Below are 12987 nucleotides of genomic sequence, written 5' to 3' on the forward strand. Positions count from 1 at the left end.
AAAAAAAGGTTTTAAAGTGGTGAATAGATTGGCCGTGTAAGATAGTGTAAAATGTAAGCCTGCAAAGAGTTCATTTAGAGAATTTCCTTATTGACTTCATTCCCTAAACACAGTGTAATGGAAAAATGATGCTTAGCGTTTTATTGCTTCAGGAAGCATTTTATAGAAACTATTCCAGGAATTGCTGAAGAGAAAACTAAATGAGGTTGTCCTTAGAACAGCTTCTGTATTTCCCAAGGTCTAATATTGAATAAATCTCCCTGCTTCACTTATGCTTTAACAATAATCATTGGAAGTATTAGGCATGTACTAATTTATGCTCTTAATTCCTAATTCTCAAACTGAAAGCATTCCTTGTATCCTATACATTTACATGGTTTATGCTGGTTAAATTAGTCTTCAGACGATATTTAAAATGGGAGAATGCCGTAAGAATTATTAAACAATAAATCCCATTTTTATTAGAAAATTTTCCATTGGAATCCATTTATTCCTAATTGCCCAGGAAGCAGATCTACTTTTAGGGTTATGTACAATTATGTGAGAATACTTATTTTCTCATAAGAAGCGAAATACTCATTTTCAATTGGGTAGTGGTCAATAAGCTTATAAAACATTAGTCTTATGTAATTAAAATCATTTAAGTGCTACACATACATTAGGCTATTTATGTCTGGCTTTACTACGAAGCTCATAAATGGGAAATGACTTAACAAACACTGTGAAGTGTAATAAGTCATTAGGTTAGGTAAGACAATATGCTGTCGTGAGAATGGCTAGTGTAGAAAAATACTGACTGATGATCAGTCCCCACTGGGACAAGCAAAATAACTAACTGGCAGAAAAGGTGTAACTATTCTATACGTAGGGATCATTGTTCAAATAAAAATATGATACTATACGTAAGGATTATGCATGGGACTAGTTAACAAATTTAACTTCTAAAGCATCCTTGCCCGTCGAGTTTTCCTTCTTTGCAGAGTAGGCCCATGTAGTTTCTTCTACTTCTGTTTTGCCCTATAACCGCACAAAAGGAATGACATATAGGCCCACCACATAGAAGCCAAGGTCAGTGCCCACAGGAACACACCACCACTTTCCTTTCCAAATCCCAGCACCTACAGCATCAGAAGAAATGGTAACGTTATGTGACGATGTAACACTATTGCCTGCAGTGTGCCAGCATGGAGTTGTGTGAAGATCGTTTCTGCATGTTTTCAACTAACTTGATTGTCTTTTGCACAGAATGGTTTTACTCCACTGCACATTGCCTGCAAGAAAAACCGCATCAAAGTCATGGAACTGCTGGTGAAATATGGGGCTTCAATCCAAGCTATAACAGAGGTAGAAAAATGTTTCAGCTTGTCACGAAACATTCCTTCGCTTACTCCTCCTTCCCCTTCCTGTCGCCCATCTTTTGTCCTCTTCATTCAAGCCTTATTTATCTGAAGAAGTCCCCAAAGCCCACCTCTCCACGGGTGCAGAGGAGTAAAACTACTGTTGCTTTGTTTCGCAGTCTGGCCTCACACCAATACATGTGGCTGCCTTCATGGGCCACTTGAACATTGTCCTCCTTCTGCTGCAGAACGGAGCCTCTCCAGATGTCACTAACATTGTGAGTATGGCTGGGGTCAGAATAACCACAGGAAGAAAGAGCGAGAGGAAGAGAGAGGATGGCTGTGTGTAGGGATGTTTGTGTGTACATCAGCAAAGCAAGTAGCTGAGCTTTGAGGAGAACCTCCGTGATCCCAGGTTACCGAAATACTTACTAGAACTTTGCTGAGAAGAAATGTGTTAGGGAAATAAAATGGGAGCTGGGGACCTTTCAGCTTCCTGGTGCAGATGGATTAAACCTGCATCTTCAATACATTTATTAAAACAAGACACATTTCAAAAGCTCCTTGGAACGTGAATGAATGATTGGTTGAAGTAAAATCTGAAGGACTCATTCCAGTTTGAGTGAATTACGTTCCAGGTAATTTTGAAAAACATGCCAAGTCAGTAACAAGATAAGTCATACCAAATGGTTAATGAGACATAGACCCATAGGAGGGATTTTTATTTGATACCAAATCCTTCCCTCTTCAATAACATGGATTTTTCATTTTCTAACCTTTCTTTGATTTTTCATTTTGATTTGATTTTGTTGGCTAGAGTGTAGTCCTCTCTTCCTTGAAATAATTTAACCATTGCAACTTTTTTGTATATCTTGAAATGAATGTTAGTCTCAAGACAACTTTTATTCTGCCCTTAACTATTGGATATCCGAGAATTCTTTTACCTAATTCAAATTAGGATTTTTACTTCCAACTTCCTTATTATTTCTTTCATTTTTCTTGGAGTCTGCCCCTTTAAACTTTGGTCATTAATGAAAATTTTCTCCTTACTCTGCACAAGATGTAGTCATGTATTTGAAGCTCAACAGGGACCACTGCAACACTGAGATTTTTTAAAGTATGCAGTAGAAATAATTCTACCCAAACAAACATCAGTGCTTATTATTGAGTCATGTTTTCAAAAGCAGTTGATTGACTATTGTTAAATTTTGGTATATCATTCCATTTGAGTTGTGAAACAGAATGTTCAATTTCACTTTTCATTTGTAGTCCCTCTCACATTCTCTTTCTTTGAATTTTACACACTGTTTATGTGCTAAAGTCTCTGATGCATGGACAAAATCCATGTGAAATAAATTTATCTGGCTTAAATATTATTTAATACTCTATATTATTCACAATTGGAGCATAAAACCATTAAATATTTGAAATGTAGTCTATGTTTGTTTCCCTAATTATAGCTTATGGGTCATAAAGTAATAATATTATACACTAATCTTTAATTTCAATACATGCCAATTTGAGTTGAATTTCTAGTTACTTCTTAGAACTTAGAAGAAATCATCATCATCCTTTTTCTGTGCAGAGATGATAACCACCTCTTTTTTAAATTGAGAGCTGTATGAGTCACTAACTTTCAAGAAAAGTATCCTATGTACTTTCCCACCATACTGTATTTTCCTTATTTGTATTTCATTGCCTTCAGGATCAAGGAACAATGGTGATACTGTGTTAAATTATGTTATCATATTATAATGGTAACATATATAACTATGTTCTGTGATACTTTATTTTGTTTTATCATCTCATTTGTCTATTACACATTATTCTCCTTCAGTCCTCTCAAAACAGATACTTGAGAGGCACTTGCTAATGTAATCCTCTCCTTAAGATATTTCCTACTTATTTTTTGTTTGTTCATTTTTATTTTTGTATTATATATCCTTCAGGGAGCAGATACCATGTTGATACATAGGGTTGCCAGATAAATACAGGACTCCCAGTTAAATTTGAATTTCACATAAATGACAATTTTTTTTTAGTATAAGTATGTACTGTGCAAAAGTTGAAACACATTTATACTAAAATAATTACTCATTGTCTGGAGTTTAAATTTAACTGGTCATCCTATATTTTTGTTTGCCAAATCTGGCAATCCTACATTTAGAGGAATTTAATTTCTTTAACAGTGGGATGCCTGTGAACTCGTGAATTCTCAGGATATGAGGCTATAGCTACTAGATCCAAAACTCTGTGCAGGTTGTTTAAGAAACTGTGTGAACACTTACTGCCTGCTTGCTGTGTCAGAGTTGGTCATTTCCTGACCCTAAAGTACCCCACCCTTGGAGCCTTTGTGTGTTGCCTGAAATCATGTTGCATTTTTGAATGCAATGCTGTCTGTTGTGCTTTGATGCTTTCCAACTGATGCAGCCAAAGTGTAAGTCAATGTAGCTGTCGGCAAAATCAGTTTTAACAACTGAGAAGAGGGGCATGAAATTGAGTACCTGCTTTGGACATGAGCATACCCATTCTCTTGCCAGTCTTGTTTTTGTCTCAAAATTCACTCCAAGCGTGAGATGTACCAATAACTCAGTCATGTGCAGTTATTATTACTGGAAAGCTTCCTTTATGGAAAGCTCATAAATATACGTCAAAACAGACAGCTGGACTACCAGTAGTAATACATCCATAATCCGAAGTATTCATTGACAACCATGGGGATAGAAAAGTAAACATTTTGGGAGCTGTCTAGGATACAATATGAGGTATTACCAAGTTTTCTCATATAAAAATCAATGGATTCATGGCTAAGTTCACACTTCATATTATGTTTAAAATTTCTTCCAACACTTAAGTGAATAAGCTTAACATAAAAATATTTTATATTTTATAATCTATCTTTCATTTTTATTTAAACTTATATATAAACAAGGGTAATATAAATATAAAAGGGTAAGGGTAGTTTGTAATAAAAATCAATTACCCTGGAGTCATTAAATAAGATTGAACGAGAACTCATTCTAAGTATATAATAAGAATTTTGGGAACCTTAAGATCAGTAATGGAAACATATTACATTCTGAAAACCCCTTATTGATAAAGTGTGGCTTGTAAACAAAACTTACAAATCTATCATTAAGTAGGTAAGGTACTTATGATACCTCTTTGACTTAACTTCTTATTAGGGAAATTTATTTTTGTTTTTATTTCTAGTAAAATTGCTATCCTTTTATAAGACTTAAAATAGAGCAAGAATTTGAGGGCTTTTTGTTGTTGTTGAATAGTTAGACCTTAACTTGATCTATTTAGAGATAGGTTTTAAGTGACACAGAACAAAAATTAGAAATAGTGCAATAGTTGTGCAATAGTTGAAACACATTTATACTAAAATAATCTTGCCATACACCTCAAATTTTAAGATAAATATTGCTATTCCAATAATGTGATTTTATAAGCTAACACACTCCAGATACATTTACTTTGCAAAAGTCAAAACATGTCATCATTAAACAAGGCCATTAGAGGCTAAATGAATTATCAACCAAAAAAAGAAAAAATATTAGAGTAGATGTCCAGTTTAATGCTTTCAAAATCAAATCATTTGAAATGAATTTTTCATAACTTCCTAAGGAATGGTTCTCAGATACTAGGAAAAAATGAACTGTGAGCTATGTATCAAACTTAGGTTGTACAAGAAATAAGAAGAAATTATTCACTAGAATTTGTCAGAAGTATCCAATTACCACAACCAACTTAAGATTTTTTTAGCTTACTTGGAAAGGTTTACTTTACTTGAATGAAATCAGCTTTATTTTCTAGAATAGTTGTGGTGACTAGAGGTAATCATTTCTGTTCGTGTCTTGTTTTTTTATAACCATAGAATTGTTTAGAAGAATGAACCCTTACCTGAACCAGAACTACATGGGTTTTAAAAAATAGGTTGATTAAAATGAAAACAAAAACCTTTTCTCTTACAGGCAGTAATTAATAGGTTTCTCAATGACGAGATTTCTTTCATCTAACCATCATCCTTCATGCTACAGTTTAAGCTACCATTTCCTGATCACTGTGCTGTATCTTGATGTGGCACAAAGATACTTGAAAAATGACCTGATGCCCAGTGCTGCCCACCTCAACAGATGACACTGTTAACAGATGCTTTACTCATCTCTTGGTAGTTCTTTCAAATAACTGTCTATAATTAACTATGCTCATTAATCATAAGGGGACATCCTGGGCAAACCAAATTTCCTATGTAAACAGACATTGTCTAGCCTATAACACAAAGACAAACCCAATGTAAAATAGTTTATTTCAGAAGTAAATTTTGAATTCTGAAAAGGAATGACTTAAGTCTGGTACAAATGACATGATTTTTTTTGCACTGTGTTGACCTGATCTTTCACATCTGGAGTTTCTCCTTAAAATAAGATCAAGTTGTAATTACATAGTCAAATATGACAATGACAGATTTTAGGTCTGAAGGATAGAAGTCAACTTCAAATCACCTAAAGCAATTTAAGTTATGCCAGATTGACTATGAAGTTAAACCTGAGGGTATACTCGATGTCTGGGTAAGTTCACTTGTTTGTCACAGACTGAAAAAAATGAAATAAATATTTGTTTTATCCCTATGAAGATGGAGGATACAAAATTGTATTCTTCCAGACTAAATATGAAATAATTATGCCTTTTCATAGATTTCCTAACCTTTGGATTGACTGCTGAATTTCACAAAAAGGCACATTTTTATCCTTTACCGTACAGAGCTGTGGGTTTACATATGACTCAATGATCTTTGTTTCCTGGCAGCGTGGGGAGACAGCATTGCACATGGCAGCCCGGGCAGGGCAGGTCGAAGTGGTCCGATGCCTACTGAGAAATGGTGCCCTTGTTGATGCCAGAGCCAGGGTAGGTGCTGGTGCTCGGGGTTCTCTCCTCTTGTGTGCATGAGTTCTATCTTCAGAGAGAATGCTATTCTTCATTTCCTTGATTTAGAAATGCCATGGACTTTAAGTGAAAACATCAATTCAATAGTTTTTCAAGCAGAGAAGGAAATGGTATAGTAAATATACTCAATAAAATGCAGCCCAATTTCAGAAACTGACATTTGAAATACATATATATATATAACTTAGGACCTAAGAAATGTGTCATTGACTAACCTAATCATTTTAATCTATGAAAATATTTTTACATATATTTTTCTTTTCATGAATTAAACAAAATTACCCACATTATAGATACAATGAATATTAAAATTTATTTCATACCTTAAAGCCAATCAAATTTCCACAGACATTACTTACTTGTTACTTAAAGACAATTGTACTCAAAGTTTGAATGTTATCTATTTTATTTTCTTCCTTTTTATAATGAGTTCTATTTTTCTTCTTTGACTTTACGTAGTTGGACATTCTGCTCTTCCACTATTCCAAAATAGAAGAATTTTGGCCCTAAGGATTCCTTGACTGGAGTCTCTTGTTTCTAATTGGCTTCTAATCCCTTCACAGACTGATTTTTTCCTTCCTTTTCTTTTCACTTTCCAATTGCTTTTTTCACCTTCTTCCTCTAACACTGAATACACTAGTGATTTTTATCAACATACTATATCTTCAGTTTCCTTTTCCATGTCATTCCATTAACTTTTACACTAGCATCTTTGGGATTCTCATCGACTATTTGAACACTTTTCTTCAAGTGTTCCTTGATGTACCAAAGCTAGAACTCAGTTCACCTGAATTGTGCCATCATGACTCCCTTTTGGAAATGGCACTGTATTGGAATGAAAGCATCTGGCTAGAGTCCTGCACATTGTCATTTCAGGCAAGTCATTGCACTTCTAGGTTTTTATCATTAAAATATAAAGGTTAGACTTAGAAACCTTGAAGCTCCTTTCAAGACTTTCTTAACATTCTCTGACTCCACGAATTTAATAGCATTTTTTCCACAGACCTTCATGAAAAATCCAGTGAAACATGGGCAGCTTTGACCTTAGTCTTGTCCTTTTGGATTTTATCTGCCTTTTTATCCATTGTGTGAGTAGTGTAATTTATGTTCTTTGGTAATCATCATTGGTATTTTATGTTCTTATATGTTTAGAGTTTTTGTTATTCAAACTGTATGCTTCCCAGCCTTGGCATTTTTCTTGTTTCTCCCCTACCCCAAGACAATTTTTTAAGAGCAGTTTTAGGTTCATAGCAAATTGAGAGGAAGTTACAGAGATTTCCCCTATATGCCCTGATCCTGCATGTGAATAGGCTCCTGAGTTATCAATTTTCTCCACTAGAGTGGTACATGTGTTGCAATTGATGAACACACATTGACACATCATAATCCCCCAGCATCCATAGTTTACATTAGGGTTTATTCTTGGTGTTTCACATTCTGCAGGTTTGGACAAATTGACATGTATATTGACATGTATCCATCCTTATTATGCAGACTAGCTTTACTGCCCTAAAAAATTTCTGTGCTCTGCCTGTTTTCATTTCCTTTCAAGATTACCTGGCATTCAGCTGTTAAAAAAAAGTTATCAGTCAATGTACTCTGAGTATCATGATCTTCACTATTGTGATAATATTTCTGATAAATGTTTGTAATCTATATTGAATAATAAAAGGATTTCCTGTTTATCTCTCAAAATAAAACCATTTAATATTTGTCCATATTCAAATTATAATTTATTTTTAGTGAAAATTTGCTTATTTTCATGTATCTTTGTCAATTTTTTTATGTTATCAATTTAACCTGTTATTATTGCCTTATGCTTTTTTGGATACCATCTGAAACCCCTTCCTCCAATCCGTTGGCTACAGACTCTTTACTTTGAAATGTTATAACATTTATGTATTTTTAATTTTTTCCACACAAATTCCATCAATTCTATTGTTTTGGTATTTTTTTAGAGAGAGAGCGTGTGTGAGTGGGAGGGGCAGAGGAAGAAGGAGAGAGGGAATCTTAAGCAGTTTCCATGTGGGGCTCCATCTCACAACCCTGAGATCATGACCAGTGCCGAAATCAAAAGTTGGACACTTAACTGAGTGAGCCACCCAGACACCCCCAATTCTATCATTTTAATTCTCTTTTGCAACTACATTTAGTGTCATGGTCTACATATGTAAATAAACGTCTTTAATTTTTTTATTCCTCCTTATTTAAATATCAAATTTCATGATCCTGTGATTTTTCAGCTCTACCACCCATCCTAAGTTGCAACTAAACTTCCTTCCCTATAGTATCTCTCTGGCTCTGGACAGGAGAAACTACCATAGCCTTATAGAGCCTTGCTACTGAAAAGTCATTATGTCGGACATCACCTGGGGATCTTGTCAAAATGCAGATTGAACTTATAAGATCTGGGGAGAGGCCCAAAATCTGCATTTCAAACAAACTCATAGGCGATGCCCATGTTTCTGATCCTGGGATTATACTGAGCAGCAAGAAGCTAAGGTTTTCCTTTTCACATGTTCTATTTTAAGTATTACTTTCACTATGAATTTCTTTTCTTCTTTTTTTTCTTTTCTTTTCTTTCTTTTTTTTTTGTTAGCTCTTTAGGTTTGACTGGAAATCTTTTGATTTAGTTAACCTTTTCACAGTGGTGAAAAGTGCTTCATAAAGCATTTTAACACAAATTATCTTATTTAACACACACAGAACAATATGTGTTGTAGGGTGGCTTTGGGTCCTGAAATCCAAAATTGTGCTGTCTTGCCTGATGTCATGAGTTAGAAAGAGTAAGAAAAGGGTTCTCCCTTGGTTCTGTATCTTTCTCCTAGCTTTTTTCTGCTGACATTATTATCTCCATTTCGGATATAAAGAGAGCCCTTGTCTCTCCTATCTAAACAAACAACAGGATTCTAAATTAGTCACATTTCCACCTGAGCTGATCACTATGGCCAGGATATAGTATCAAGCCTAGGTTCCATGCTCTTTCATGTGGTTCATTCATGAAATGTGGTGAGATGATTGGCAGCCCCTCCAGAGCCACATATAGTGTGAGATGCCCTCTTTTCCCAAAGCAGGAAGGGCTCTTCCCAGAAAAAGGTTATAGGAGATATTGAACAGAAAAATAAAAACCTGTCTTTTCTGTTTCACCTCCTGGTTTCTCAGCACATATACTCACATGCACACACTTCTGAAAATTCTCTCTCTTAACCTAATACATTGCTCTATAATTCACTCCCTCCCAGAGGGGAGATGGTCAACAATTATACTTGGTTACTACACTAAACTCCAAGGGTGAGATCTCTGGATAGTCTGTATTCTTAATCAGGTTTAGAAATAATATCTCATGGTTGTATACTCATGGTGCTATTCCCAATATATAATGAAATAAAAAAATCATTTACTATAACATTGTCTCTCATTTTAAAAGTGCGAGCTGGATATTCTCCTAAGTCAAGAGCATAAGGTATATTTTTCTGGACAGACTAGAAAGCAGGGACTGCAATGGCATAAGTTTGTTGGTCAGTCAGTGTGCTTGCCCTCAGACCCTGCTCTCACAAAGGTCCTTCCTTGACCAGACCAGTAACCTCCATGGATATGACTGAGAGAACCACTGGGGCCTCCCCATCAGGGAGCTCTCTTATTTGAGGTGCCCATGTTCTGTTGGCACAATATGGGGGTGCTGGCATTTGCTTTCAGAGATTGAGCAGTCACAGAGGCCCTAGACTTAAACTCACTTGAAACATAATTCACCGTAAAGCTTGAGTTAGCTACCAGTCAGTTTGGTTCATGGGAATCTTGTTAGTTAGAAACTAATAGCAGAAATTTTATCAAATATTTGAACCTTATCCCAGCCATTGCTATTTGTCTTTTGGTAAAGAAGTTGGGGCTCAGCAAGTCTTCCTAATTTTGGAAGACTGTAGCTTGTGGTAGTAAGGCAGAGCTCATATCTTCCTGGTCCAGGCTGTCTCATAGTCAATGACACTTTATGATGAGGGAATTATTGTCCTGTATATTTGGAAGAGGCTTAGAAGATCAAGCTAATAACTCCCTCTTGTTAAAGGCCTTTCCATGAATATTATTTTCTGTGCTTTCCCATTTTTTTGGCTTGAATTTAACTTTAGTTTGGAGCAGCAAATTCAACTTTTGCAAGTTCAACAGGGAAATAATTACCCAAACCTTAAAAAAACTTCATAACCTAGTTACGATTGGAAGGACTTTCTAACCAAACTTGTTTCCTTTTTCGCTTTCAGAGAGAACTATACCAAAAGTTGAAGAAAGTAGGCAAGACAGTTTATTTCTTTAAAAAAATTAAAAACCCAAACAAACAAAATCAAGTACTTTAATAATCTGAGGTCTAAGACCCAAGGGACAAGAGTTGATAATTTAACCAAATACTTGGCTGCTACCAACTCTGGATGAAGGTGTCCTTATTGCCCCAGCTCTCCTACCTTTTAGATTATGTCACTTGCAATGCCCACCTCTATCAAATTGTGCTGGGGAGATGTATAAGAAGGGAAACCCAGAAACAGCAGATGTTCATGATAGCCATTTTCAAGTTTTTTGGTTCTTTTATTGTTGTTTTGCTCTCCATTTATCCTTGTAACTTAATTTTCCCTATTTGGCTCTTCTTCTCTCCACTGTATTTTAGAAGACAGTTCTATCTTCTAAAGTGTTGTCAATTTCCTTTCCTATTGAGAGTCACCTCATTCAGTAGGTTTTCTCAGTGGCCAACTGACTGTGTCTATTTCTATAGGATGTGTAGGCCAATGAATGTCTGTGGAATCCAATGCCTGAATTCAAGTCCTGTTTTAATAAGCTGGTGACCTCAAACAATCCTGGAGAACCACTTTAATTCCTCTTAACCTGTTTTCTAGAAAATGGTCTAATACATTTTATGACTTCCTCTCGGATCTTTTGTAAGAATAGAATCAAGTATGCATCATACATGAAGGAAGTTTATAAATTGCATTTTTTTAAAAAAGATTCCAATTCTATTGCTAAAACACTTGTATTATTGTTTTTTATTATTTACTTCTCACCACCCTAAAATTCATACAATGCTATTTCATCTCCTCCTGTAGCTCCCTCTGAATACTTTTTTTTTCTTATACTTTAACATACTACATTTATTTGAAAAGCTCTTTCCCACTTTATCTTTTTTTTCCCATTCATTCATAGCTTAGGAAGCTAACCCAGCTTTTCCTTCCTCACTTTGATTATAACATGCCCTTGAACACATTGTAAAGACATACCTTTTTTTCATTACTCAGGTTATGCTCACTTTTCTTTTTATAAAAGAATGGTTTAGCCTAATTCTCTTAACACTGAAATGAAAACATTTTCCTGACTATACATTAGAGTCACATGATTTCTTGAGCCTCTTCCAACATATCCTCCCTATTCCTCGTACCAGCTATGTCTTCTTCTCTGTGTTTCTAAATGAAAGCACTTGGCAAGTACTCATTTGCTTCTTGCATTTCATGTTGAAGTCCTGGATGCAAGTCCCAGAACCATCTGCAATGTTTCCTGGAACAACATTTAAAAAAAAAATCAGATTATAACATCTTCTTTATCTGCAGTCTCTCTTTGAAGGAAATGACCAGCATTTCTATCCTTGGCTTGTTTGAGTGGAGTAAGAACAGTTTTCCCAGCATCCCTCGTTCTTTTCCTCTTGACATAGTTCCCAGAATAAATACTGTCTCTCGGTGAAAGCTTTTGGATGAGAATCTAGGTCTTAATACTTCTGGACTAGATTTCTTTCTTATTCAGAACCACACACTAGTTTGTATTTAAGCGTAAGTAAGAGCTGAGGCCTTAATGAGTTGAGAAACATGTTGTTGTGCCCAGGAAACAATGACCAAGTTCATGGAAATACATATTACTAAAAAAAATATAAGAAAGATTTTGTGACCAAACAGGTTACCTCCATAACAAAATATGAAATATATCATGGTCAGAGTAGTAATAATTTCCTTTTGGATAGGACTTCCTAGAGATGCCAAGAAGACATCAGGAAACATCTGAGTGAAATATTTTATCAGTGAAGTTTGGCTTGTTCTGGCACTAATCTTTTACTTGGCTTGAGTTGTAGGAGGAACAGACACCTTTGCACATTGCCTCTCGCCTGGGTAAGACAGAAATTGTCCAGCTGCTTCTACAACATATGGCTCATCCAGATGCAGCCACGACAAATGGGTACACACCACTGCACATATCTGCCAGGGAAGGCCAGGTCGATGTGGCATCAGTCCTCTTGGAAGCAGGAGCAGCCCACTCCTTAGCTACCAAGGTAAGGGGGATGGCTTCATGACAACATGGACTAAGTGGGATCCTGAGTCAGGATTTCCCAGTGCTACTGTACAAGAAGGGAAGATCTTCTGTAGGCCTCTGACTTACCTCTTTCTACTTGAATATTTTAGATTCATTTCTGAAATCATCAAAGGGGATTGTGAAATTCCATATAATATCTTCAATAAAGAGTGCTAGATTCCATTCTTCTAAATAGTATTGTTTCTAATACAAGTAACTAGTGCTTTAACTAAGATTATTTCCATAGAGTAAGGGCTACTTTCTCTTCTCTCTCCATTAAAAAATCTATAATATATTCCGAAGGGGGAAAAAATAGAAGATTCCCAAATATATTGAAATAGTATTACTAATGAAGAAAAGAAAATTGCATTAAATTGGCAATACTATATTT

General features: G+C 35.4%; 1 protein-coding gene across 1 annotated transcript in view; it reads left to right on the forward strand.

Annotated features, from left to right (window-relative positions):
* ANK2 (ankyrin 2) overlaps nt 1-12987 on the forward strand; it is a 229977-nt gene that overhangs the window by 112447 nt on the left and 104543 nt on the right. The window contains 4 exon segments of the mRNA XM_049104827.1: nt 1246-1344; nt 1517-1615; nt 6150-6248; nt 12379-12576. Coding sequence (XP_048960784.1) covers nt 1246-1344; nt 1517-1615; nt 6150-6248; nt 12379-12576 — 495 coding nt within the window.

This window comes from Canis lupus, chromosome 32 (genome assembly GCF_003254725.2).
Source record: "Canis lupus dingo isolate Sandy chromosome 32, ASM325472v2, whole genome shotgun sequence".
Lineage (NCBI taxonomy): Eukaryota > Metazoa > Chordata > Mammalia > Carnivora > Canidae > Canis > Canis lupus.